Source organism: Chiloscyllium plagiosum, chromosome 5 (genome assembly GCF_004010195.1).
Source record: "Chiloscyllium plagiosum isolate BGI_BamShark_2017 chromosome 5, ASM401019v2, whole genome shotgun sequence".
NCBI lineage: Eukaryota > Metazoa > Chordata > Chondrichthyes > Orectolobiformes > Hemiscylliidae > Chiloscyllium > Chiloscyllium plagiosum.
Genome location: NC_057714.1, coordinates 98785592 through 98797170, shown reverse-complemented (window position 1 = coordinate 98797170; position 11579 = coordinate 98785592). Strand labels below are relative to the sequence as shown.

Here is an 11579-nt window from a genome sequence, read left to right as displayed (position 1 = left end):
ACAGATTGGGTGGGGGCGGAGAGGTCGGGAAGAAGATTGCAGGTTAGGGAGGCGGTGCTGAATTTGATGGATTTGACTGAGACAGGCTGGGGGGAGTGGAAATGAGGAAACTGGTGAAATCCTCTTCCCGACCTCTCCGCCCCCACCCCAATCTGTCCTATCACCCTCACCTTGACCTTTTTCCACCTATCACATTTCCGACGCCCCTCCCCCAAGTCCCTCCTCCCTATCTTTTATCTTAGCCTGCTGGACAAACTTTCCTCATTCCTGAAGAAGGGCTAATGCCCGAAACATCGATTCTCCTGTTCCCTAGATGCTGCCTGACCTGCTGCGCTTCTCCAGCAACACATTTCCATCATATGCTATTTATCACCAAGTTATTCCAGGCACTTAACAGTACGACAATTCTAGATATATCTAACCCATGTCTCAAGCCTTGAGCTCAGTGTCAGCACATTGACACACTGTAATTGGCCAGGAGGTTTGTTTGCTGTCGAGACTTCCGCTGGGTCCTCAAGTGCAGCAGTGGAGGACGTATTAACCTTCACCACTATTGTCATCAGAGAGTCTATTCCAATTATTTTCCTCTTATGAAGTAGACCAGTAGATAAAGACCAACTTGTCAGTTTTGCCCCACACAGTTAGATGGCAGAGGGTCATATCTAAAGGCTTGGCACCCAATTCCACCCCCCACCCCCCAAACTGCAGTCTGCAGCCATATGATCTGGAGATGTATTTTTAAAAACTATAAAATGTTAACTCAATTGATTTTATCATGTACAATCGAGTATTGAGTGACCTCTATTTACACATTTGAGCATCATACTTAGAGCTCTGCCATCACCAACTTTACAATATACTGCATATGGAAGTGCAGAATGAAAGAAATAACCTTATTTATGCCCCCTTTGTAAAGCTGTTTATGATCTAGACAAACAGAACCTTCCTGGCTTTGATCAAAAACTTCGGAGGCTACAGTAGACGCGCCGATTTGGTTGTGAAGGGATCTAATCATTGGTGTGTGGAGAAACCAACTTCATCTGGGAGGCAGACAAAGGGATGCTTTTATTCTGTTGTCCAGTGAAGAAGTTCCAAAGTAAGTGCTGATGTCAGGGAAACTGCTGAGTGCAGCCAATGTAAAAACTTGCTTGACTTGGATAATGTAGAGGGGGCCAGAATACTTTATATTGGGCCTTCGCTGAAAAGAAAATTTTCATCTTAACCTTTATGCCTATAAATCTGCACTTTAAAAGAAATATCAGGTTAAGAATGGCCACTTACCCCAAAACCATCTGGGCATTCAGCCCAAGATACTGGCTCCTGACATTTGTCTCAAGGATGCTTAATTTCATATGGCAATTAATCTGCAATACTCAACAGCATGACCAAAAGGCATTCATTCCATATTCATTTATAAAGTGTGCCTGAAACAATGAGCCGTTTCAGTCTTGACTTTTTTTCTTGCATGCTTCTTTGTCCGGGCTGTTTAGTAATTGACCTCACAATAAAGACCATATGACTACTTTATTATAACTATCAGAAAATAAAGCAGGAGGTCACTTTATATTCAAGTGGCAGTATAGGCATATCACATTCTTATTTTGTCTTATTCTTTTCAGCCTCATCTCTTCTGCAAGTAACCTTAAAATAAACTCCTGATATCATCATTTGACGACAAGTAACTTAGGCTTGCAGATTGTACATAGATAGTGAAGGAGATAATTATAGACATTGAGATAATGTTAACAGGATGGTGAAATAGACAACATCAATGATGTGGAAATGTGTAAAATGTTGAATTTTGCAAGGATTAACATGGAGATTCAATACATTTCAAATGGCACAATTTTGACAAGTGTAGCTGTGTGGGGAGATCTTAATGTCCCTATACAAAAGTCCTTAAAGCTAGTATGACAAGTTGGTAACATACTATAATACACGTATGATTACAAGACTAATTATAAATGGAGGCATAAAAACAAAGGGATTTTGCTATAACTTGAGACTCTTCTGGATATAAAGAAATTCTGAGAGTCACTTAGTAAGATGCAAAGGTCTGAGAAATAGCATTGAGTAGGTTTACTAGAATGTTACCAAGGAAGAGGAAGTTCAGTTATGAATGTAAGTCGGAAAAGTTAGGTCTGTTGTACTTGCTAAAATGCTAAGAGGTAACCTAACACATGATGATAAAAATCACACAACACCAGGTTATAGTTCAACAGGTTTAATTGGAAGCACACTAGCTTTCGGAGCGACGCTCCTTCATCAGGTAATAGTGGAGAGCTCAATCCTAACAGAATTTATAACAAACATTTACAGTGTGATGTGACTGAAATTATACATTGAAAAATTGATTGTCTGTTAAGCCTTTCATCTGTTAGAATATGGTGATAGTTTCACATCTTTCATGTGTAAATCACAATTTTTTTTAAAAAAAGTTGCATTCTTGGGTTAGCTGTTAACAGTGGTGATAACTAGACAATATGTTGAAGGTGTTGGCCCCCTGTGTTCTCTGTCTATGCCATGATGTTTGATTGATTCAAATCTAAAAAGTGAGATAACAGAGTTTTACATAAATTCATGCAGTTTTTGAGCTCAGAGTTCTACAAGAATGCATGCAGTTTTTGAGCAAAGTACAATGTAACCCTGCAAGTACAAATTCACCCCACAAAATATATGTGTGCATGTGGGTCTTTGTCTGTGTGTGTATCTGTCTGTCTGGGTTGGGGGTTGTGAGTGTGAGAAAGTGTAGGTGTGTATGTTGTGAGTGCAGAGTGTCTTAAGTCTGTGAGGGGTTGCATGTGAGAGTGTGGGTGTGTGTGTCTGTAAGGGTGTGTGTGGGTGTCTGTGTGTGTGTGTATATGTGTGTGTGTAGGAATGTCTGTGTGTGTGAGTGTGTGTGTATAGTGCAATGGTGGTCACCTGTAATGTGACATGAACCCAAGGTCCCGGTTGAGGCCCTCCCTATGGGTATCGAACTTAGCTATCAGCCTCTGCTCGGCCACTTTTTTGAGGGCAATTAAAGATAGGCATAAATTCTGTTCTTGCAAGCAATGCTCATGTCCCATGGATGAATAAAAGAAAACACGTTTGACAGATGTACTTGAACTCTTTGAGAAAATGGAGTCAGAGTTGATGAAGGAAAACTTGCAGATTAGTATATGTAGTGTCTCAATGTATCTGATAAAGTGGCAAACAATGTTGTTGCACAAGGCTAGGACTCTGGATTGGGTGATGTATTAACATTGGTGAGAATTGGTTAAAACAGAGGATAGCAATCAATTTTCTGTTCTCTGGTTGGCATATGGTAATTAATGGACACCACCCAGATCAGTGTTGAGTTTCAGTTATATACAATTAATGACTTAGATAAGACAAATCATTGTAACATTCATGTTTGTTGGCAAAAGAAAGCTAGTGAGAGATGAAGCAAAACATGAAGAGACTGCCAAGAGATATGGGCTGATAAAGCAATTGGGCCAGAAGATATTAGTTAGAGTATCATGCGGGAAAGTACAAAATTATCCACTTTTTAAGGAAGGATAGAAAAGCAGAGAATTGCTTAAAAGGCAAATATTGGTAATCAGAGGGGTTGGTGTTTTTTTTACATAAATCACAAAGTTGCAGAGATTAGAAAAAAGGTAGTTGTATTCCATCCTATCTTACAAAGGATTAGAGTAGAATACTAAAAGAAACATGCTATATAACATAGGGCCTTAGGGGGACTATGCTTAGAGTCCTTTGTAAAAAATCTAAGGAAAAATATGTTAGCATTGTGGATTTATAAAATGGTTTACTAGACTGATTTCTAGAATGAAGTTTATCATGAGAGATTGAGCTTGTACTCTCTGGACTTCAGAATTAGAGATGATCTCAATTAAATGTAAAATTCTAAAATGGCTAGACCATGTACATGTAGAAGTACATGTACATGTTGGAAAAGTTGAGTTAGAGGATGACTATTAAGGAGAAAGGATGAGAAATTTGTTCACTCAATGGGCTGTGAAACTTTGGAGGCATTCCACTACTTTCAGGACTGATGTAATGCATTTTGGGGCACTGGTGAGGTAAGGCACAAAATTGGAGTTAACGTCAAAGTTCAATCGCAATCTTATTGACTTTTGTAACAGGCTTGAGAGCTGTCGAAGGAACTCCCAAATTTAGTGTATTTCACTACATCAACCCTAAGTTGGTTTACAGCCACTAATTTCGCATTCATTCTTACTGAGTGCAGAGGTCAGTCGGTCTGCCTGAAACACTGGCGTCTTGTTAAGTTTCTAATACATGAATTTTTACAACATTACCAATTGTCTCACTTCTCCACTGTCACAGAAGTTCTTATCTACTTTTTTGTCCAATCTGATGACAATCTTTCCATATCTCTCAGATTTCCTTACTTCTGTTGCCAGGGTTGGAGGATTTGAGCTATAGGAAGAGGCTGAACAGGCTAGGGCTGTTTTCCCTGGAGCATTGGATGCTGAGGGGTGACCTTATAGAGGTTTACAAAATTGAGGGGCAAGGATAGGGTAATAGGTTTAGGGTGAGAGGGGAAAGATATAAAAGAGACCTACGGGGCAACTTTTTCACACAGAGGGTGGTACATGTATGGAATGAGCTGCCAGAGGAAGTGATGGAGGCTGGTACAATTGCAACATTTACTCCTTCATGGGTATATGAATAGGAAGGGTTTGGAGGGACATAGGTCGGGTGCTGGCAGGTGGGACTAGATTGGGTTGGGATATCTGGTTGGCATGGACGGTTTGGACCGAAGGGTCTGTTTCCATGCTGTACATCTCTATGACTCTATGATTCTATCCCTGGCAGATTAGATTAGATTACTTATAGTGTGGAAACAGGCCCTTCAGCCCAACATGTCCACACCGACTCGCCGAAGCGCAACCCACCCAGGTACACCCTTTGATCTGTATTGACTCCATGTCAAAACACTCACCTTGTCCCTGCTTCTCCTTTGCAAGCCTGAAGTTATTTCCCACATCCTTATATACTGGGTTCTGGTCTTCTGTATGTCCTCAGTTCCGTGAATGTTGCTGAACATTCAGCAACTTCGTCCTTCTTAATAGCGTTTCTTCCTTAACCACCTCTTCTTGCTTGGTCCTTAAAAGCCACCTGGAAACAGACCTCTTTGACCAGCTGTGCTGTAATCTTGACTGCTCCTCAAAGGATTGAAGTTTTTTTTTCATGTGGAACGTTTGTGATGTCATCTGTGTAGATGCTATGTAAATCCAATTGTTGTAAGGATGAATTGCATGATAAAAACATGTATTGGAAGAACAGAAGAAAGAATTTATGACGATACATGGGCTGAATATTTTTTCAAATCACACTGATATCTTTTTAAAAAAGGGTTGGTGTTTCAGGTCAATGGAAGATTATTGGCCTGAAATGTTAACTCTTGTTTCCCTTCCTGCAGATGGCACCTGACCTACTGAGTATTTCTAGTATTCTGTGTTTTTATTTCAGGTTTGTTGCATCTGCAGCACTTTTTTTGCTATCTAATCTCTTTGTTAAATGAAAACTATGTATTAGATATCTTCGTTGTAATTATGAGTACTGTTTAGGATACTTAGATTAACGAGTCAACATTCCACTTAATCATTTGTAAAGTGGAAACCACCTTGTAATTGGGCATTGCTCAAATGTACCTTCGTGTAAGTCAGTAGAAGAGTGGATTTAATTAATGGGGAGAGACCATTAGGGGATGGTGCGTGGAATTTGGAGGAGGGTATGTACCACTGATAAATCACGAATAAACTTTATAAATTGTGTTTTGGACAGTGATCTTGTATTATTTCAGTAATTAATGGCATCAAGTGTTTCGCATTTCAAAGTTGATCTCATTACTATAATTTGGTTATTCTGTATGCATGGAGTTTTTTTTGATTAATTTTGATGTGCACACAAAAATCTTTGTTTTCATTCTAATTTCTTTCCTTTCTGTATCCCATTTACTTGCCCGCTGCGCATTTTCTTGCTTTCTCAAAGTGTAACAGTGCCGTAAGCACAAAAACTGGCATTGAGAAGTTTGGTTTGTGACCTTTATTTAAACAAAGGGAAATAAGCCGAAAAGGACCTTATCTTAAACTTTTCTTTCTAAAGCTGAATAAATAAGCAAGCAGAGTTTGTGATGGGCATTACATATATTGGTTAACCCTGTTTTCTTTATTCTTCTAATGCAGCTCACAGGCTAGATAAGACCATGGTTCGCCTAACAAAAAGGAGGCTGTCAGACTCCCAAGTGGTCCAGCGACTCTGGAATGCTATTGAAGTCATCCGTAATCAGAAGCAAATTGCAAACTTGGACAGGATAACAAAGTATGTCCTCAGTTTAAAAACTGAAATTTTAAGTAGTGTTGGGCAATTTTAGCTAAGTGGAGCTTTTTCTTGCGAAAAAACTACATTCAACTACATTTATATATAATTTAGCCAGATTATTTTTGAATATTTGCTAGCTTGATGATAAGTGAGAATTAACCCGATAGTTAATATTTCATTTTAGCCTTTGTAAATATGAGGCACTTAGACAAAATCACAGTACAGAGCTTTACAAACCACTGCAATGTCTAAACGAAAATGTACTTGAATAAATATTAGAAGATGGGAAAGCAAATAGATATGGCTGTTTTCAAAAAGTATCCAGGACTTTATACACCAAGACATAACATAAAAACAAGAAAACTATCGTGTACATTTGGCCTTAGTTGATTGTAAAGCATTGTAATTAATTGATTAATAAATTGATTCAACAAGATAGTTTCCCTGCTATTTATAGAAGAGCAAATTTTAAACCAAGTAACTAAAAGAATGTTAATTATCTAAAAGGTTGTAATGTTTCAAAAAGCACATGCATATACTACGTGCTCTACTTTATTTTCATTCTTGTTCCTGTTCATTTTTTAAGTTACTTTTAGAGGATGACCACTTTACGTGCTGTTCTGTGCTGCTGTCAATTGCTTTGGTATTTTGATCATGGTGGAATTTTCCCAATTTTTTTTCTCGTGTGAGGACAGCATGTTGGATAACGGCTAAACCATTGCTGATAAATAAATCGTATTATCAACCAAGCAGCTCATTAAGAGCTGGCCAGTGAGCGCCACTGATTTTATTGGCGAATCATAGGTCTCAATATCTTAGCCAAATCTTAGCCAAAGGCTAGTAGCTTAATGTCCACCATCCCACGCTTCCTATTCACGAGATTCAGCTGCAAGTAATTAGTTCTGCTACTTCTCACAGGTTTGGGTTGTTTAGGTACGAGCGCAGGATGCGTTTAGAGTCAAGGGCAGTCGATGACTTTCAGAGCCCATTGCCATGCTTCGCATCTGTGCTTTTGCCCTCACATTGGAGCAGTACAGGTGTCCAAATCTTGGCACAGCAGGCAGGTTTCTTTGTGCCTTTCTCACCTGCTAAAGAGCAGGTGATTAGGTAGCTGGCAGATTGAGGTCACTAATTGACCTCTTAAGGGATTAGTTGTTGGAAAAGTCCAAGTCACCCATTTAAAATTTGCTCTTCCATAAATGGCAGGGAAATTTATCTTCCAGGATCAATTTATTAATCAATTAATTAAAATGCTTTACAGAAAACTAAGGCCAAATGCTTGGTGTAATTTCCTTCCTTTTATCCTATGTTTTAGTGTATAAAGTCCTTCTTGCCTAGCAGTTAGTGAAGTGTGACAAGGGGCTGAGTTGTTCCACAGGATCAGTTCATCCAATTTATCCTTTTTGCCACACCTTCTTGTCACCTTTAGGGAGCAGAGAATTGTAATGATAGTTATCACTGTTTCACGTAGTAGTATTTATTAAAAACAAAATCCTAGTCAAATCATTTCGTAGTTGCTATATTTTCTCTCCATTCCTGCAACCTTCATATATAATTGTCGTAGATATTTATGGCACAGAAGCCCATTGAATCCATGCTGGCTGTCTGTAGAGCTAACGAATCAGTCTTATTCTCCTGCTTAATCTTCATGGTCCTTCAAGTGGCTATCTGTATTCAGCTTATACTGGAAATATACAGAATAATTCTTTTTCAGATAGATATGAAATAAATGCTATTGGGGCATCGCATGTATAAGCTGGCTCTCTTTTGTCGCTGCTGCCCCAACATACACAACTCAGTGGAACATGTTATACCTCTCCCTCATCATTAGTAATAGACATGCCTTGTCTGTCGTTTGGAATTTCAGTTAATAGGCATAGTACAATTGTGAATGTCATTATCTTCCTTAAGCAGACAAGCAAGTTAAGTTGTTAAAACTGAACTATTGCTAAGCTGCCTCTGTCCCTCAAAGCACAGTGTTGCAATATTTATTTGAGGTTCTTAGTTGGGCTGGAAGGATAAGTTTAATAATTGAAAAACCAGAGGAGGAGGTCAGGCCATAAGTTTGTAACAGCATTTAACAGGTCATCTGCTTCTGAAATTTTCTCAAATGTTATAGAAGTCAATGCTATGTGGTTTGGTGATGTTGACACAAACTTGATGGAATTCATTGTCCCACCGCCTGGTCAAAGTTCAAACTTGCAACTTTTTAGGCAGCAAGTTCAGCAGTCTTTATTTAACTTGATTTGGTCAAAGAACTAAGTATAGAAGTGTGAATGGAACTTAAGAAACTTGAATCATTTTAGAGCAGACCTATAGATTGTCAGTGTGTAACTGAGAACAGGGAGCCTGCCAACTCTTGGTCTGGGTTCGAGGGTACTAATTTGCAAATAGGTATGACTCCTGTTTGCTTGTGACTATTTTTCATCATTCAGAGCACTGCACATTGGTTTGTCATGTGACAATAATTAGAAATGTTTAACTTTGAACGACATTAAAGTCCAGTAGATGCTAATTATTTTTGAATTCTTGTCTGCATGTTCCTTCAGATAATAGAACATTTTTTTTCTGACTTACATAGAACATAGAACATTATAGTACAGTACAGGCCCTTCGGCCCTCGATGTTGCGCCACCCTGTCATACTAATTTGAAGCCCATCCCACCTACACTATTCTATGTACGTCCATTTGCCTGTCCAATGATGACTTAAATGCACTTAAACTTGGCGAATCTACTACCATTGCAGGCAAAGCATTCCATACCCTTACTACTCTCTGAGTAAAGACTTCCTGTTAAATTCAGCTATCCAACCTCAAGCGACAATATGCTGTAGCTCTCGGAATTACATTTTATTGGGAAACTGTAATTGGAGTTGGAGATGTTTTGTTGAGTATGTGGAGCAAAGCTAAATTGTGTTATTAAAAACTATTTACTGAATTGCAACCGGAAATACAATTTGCATTATCTTATGAACATTGACATGGATTTTGCAGTAATAAAGACAACAAAATAGTTCCTCGTCCTCCTTTGAGTCTGACAGCAACTTCAGGAATCTTCACATGCATAATTAGACATAATCATCCAGAAATGTGTGCCACTGATTCTCTAAAGGATGCACTGTTTTGCTCCTCAAGACTGCAATTAATTGGAAATCATTGTAATGATAATTTCCACCTTTGTCTTTTTGTCTGTCAATAAAACCTTTGAAAAGATTCTACCTTGTTGAATTAGGTGTGACTAGGTTCTAATGGTGTGCCAAGTTCCTAATTACTGTAAAGAAGTTATGTTTGCCCTTAAAGGGTAAATTTATAGTTGGGTGGACATCACATTTCTCTATTACAGTAAAATCCACGTTTTTAAAAAGCTTGTATGTGGTATTTTAGCTTCTTCTTTAATCCTGTGTTCCAACTATGTCTTTCACTATTTGTAAAATGTAAAACTAAAAGTGAAAGATTTTTGGCATTTGCTTCCCAGTTTGCTGTCTGAAAATACTTCAGTTTGACTATGTTTACTTGATACTATCACTATTACTGAATGGCTGAAACAAACTGTGTCAGTGAAAGGGGAAGTCCACACCACAGTTATCTGTATGGTTAGCTTTGTTTGAGCTCAGTGACTACTAAATCCAGCCTGTAGTGAAATGTCTTGGACTACTTCATAAAGGGAGGTCATCGTGCAAGTGTTGGGAGTAGACTTAGAGTTACTGATTAACAAAATGGCTAAAAGAATGCGATACTTGAACGTAGAGAGATTTTTAGAGAGCAAGCTTATGAATGGGTGAACTGTGACTGAAAAGGTAATTTGCCTGAGCTGGCTACTGATGCTCTTGCTTTTGAAACTTATAACAAACCTGTGTGAGATTCACAAATATCCGACTGGTTGAACCTGAGTGATCTGCTACTTTGTAATTACCAACAACTGAAGTTTTCTTTGTAAATGACGCACGTTCAAAAAAAATGTTATATAACTATAGTTCAAATGTTTGATTTTAAAGTGAAATTTGATTTGTTATTGAACGTATTTGTACCACAACATGTTGAAGAATAGTGCAGTAACTCTGAACTTTTAATGTTGAGTTTTGCATGTTCTGAGAACGAAAGCATAATTATTTGCTTAATATCCTGTTTAACTTCCTGAATCTGATTTCTCCTACCACCACCTTCCATGTGTTTACAGATAACATTGGATGTTGTGCTCAGATGTCTTGCACATATGTATGCAGAATTGCGAATTTAGTTGATGTGAACAATATTGGTGAATTCAAATCCTTTTTGTCTAATGCAATTTTATATGCTTTATGATGTTCAAACACACTTCAGGAAGTTGGCAAGAAATATAAGAACATTGTAACTGGTCAATTGGTATGAACTAGGCGAATATGGGAGTAAGAAGTGGCTATAATAACTTTACAGTAGATCACAACCCTTGGGTTCTGGGAAAAAAGTTTCTGTAAAGCACGCGTGAGATTTGCCTCAGTTTGTTTCTTTTTGAGAAAGCAACTTCTTTTAGAGGGGCTTATTTACATAAGTCATTTTCAGTGGTGCAACACGTTTACAGCACTCGTTTTTCTCCTATCTAGACTCAGGTGAAATACACCAGTGTTTGGAGAGTTTCCATCATTGTCACAGCACCTATCCACTATGAAATGCTGCTTTATGACCTTATTTTGGAATTTCAGCAGATTCCTTACTTTCCATAAACACCTGCACGAATCCCTTCAGATTGGCAGCTGTTTTATCACTGTTGAAACTGTTCAGCTCAATCTCAGTTTTCTCTTGGCACCTGAAATATGACCAACACCAAAATATACATTTTGCTTAATGTTTTGCAAGTTTGTATTTCCCACTAAATTTTCTTTTCAGCAAAACTTAACTACTTTTGGTGAATCTCAATCTATCGTTTGCCTTGTCCATGTTCCGCCGTCGACATTTATTTTATTCCATAACCAGAAACATGCTCGTCTGTTTCTAAACAGCTCCTCTAGACTAGACAAATTCTTTATCAATGCTGAACTCTGTCTCCCTAGTTTATTAAATGATTTATATTCTCTGGCTTTCACCTGCATTTTCAGCAAACCTGTTTTGTTATGCTTCCCAGTATTTTTTGTCCAATCAACTCTGCCAGGTTACCTTTCCAGTTGAAATCCAGTTTTTAAAGGGCATTTGTCACCTTCCATTTTTCCTATGAAGCTTCTTATCATTATCCAATAAATATAGAAGGTTTGGCAATAGTTAGGAAGAAGCA

At 38.2% G+C, this 11579-nt stretch overlaps 1 protein-coding gene across 1 annotated transcript in view; it reads left to right on the top strand.

Moving 5' to 3' along the window:
- Positions 1 to 11579, top strand: part of LOC122550324 (zinc finger MYND domain-containing protein 11-like) — an 81204-nt gene that overhangs the window by 27479 nt on the left and 42146 nt on the right. Inside the window, exon 2 of the mRNA XM_043691049.1 lies at positions 6198 to 6333. Coding sequence (XP_043546984.1) covers positions 6218 to 6333 — 116 coding nt within the window. The 5' untranslated portion in view covers positions 6198 to 6217. The remainder of the gene's footprint in view (positions 1 to 6197; positions 6334 to 11579) is intronic.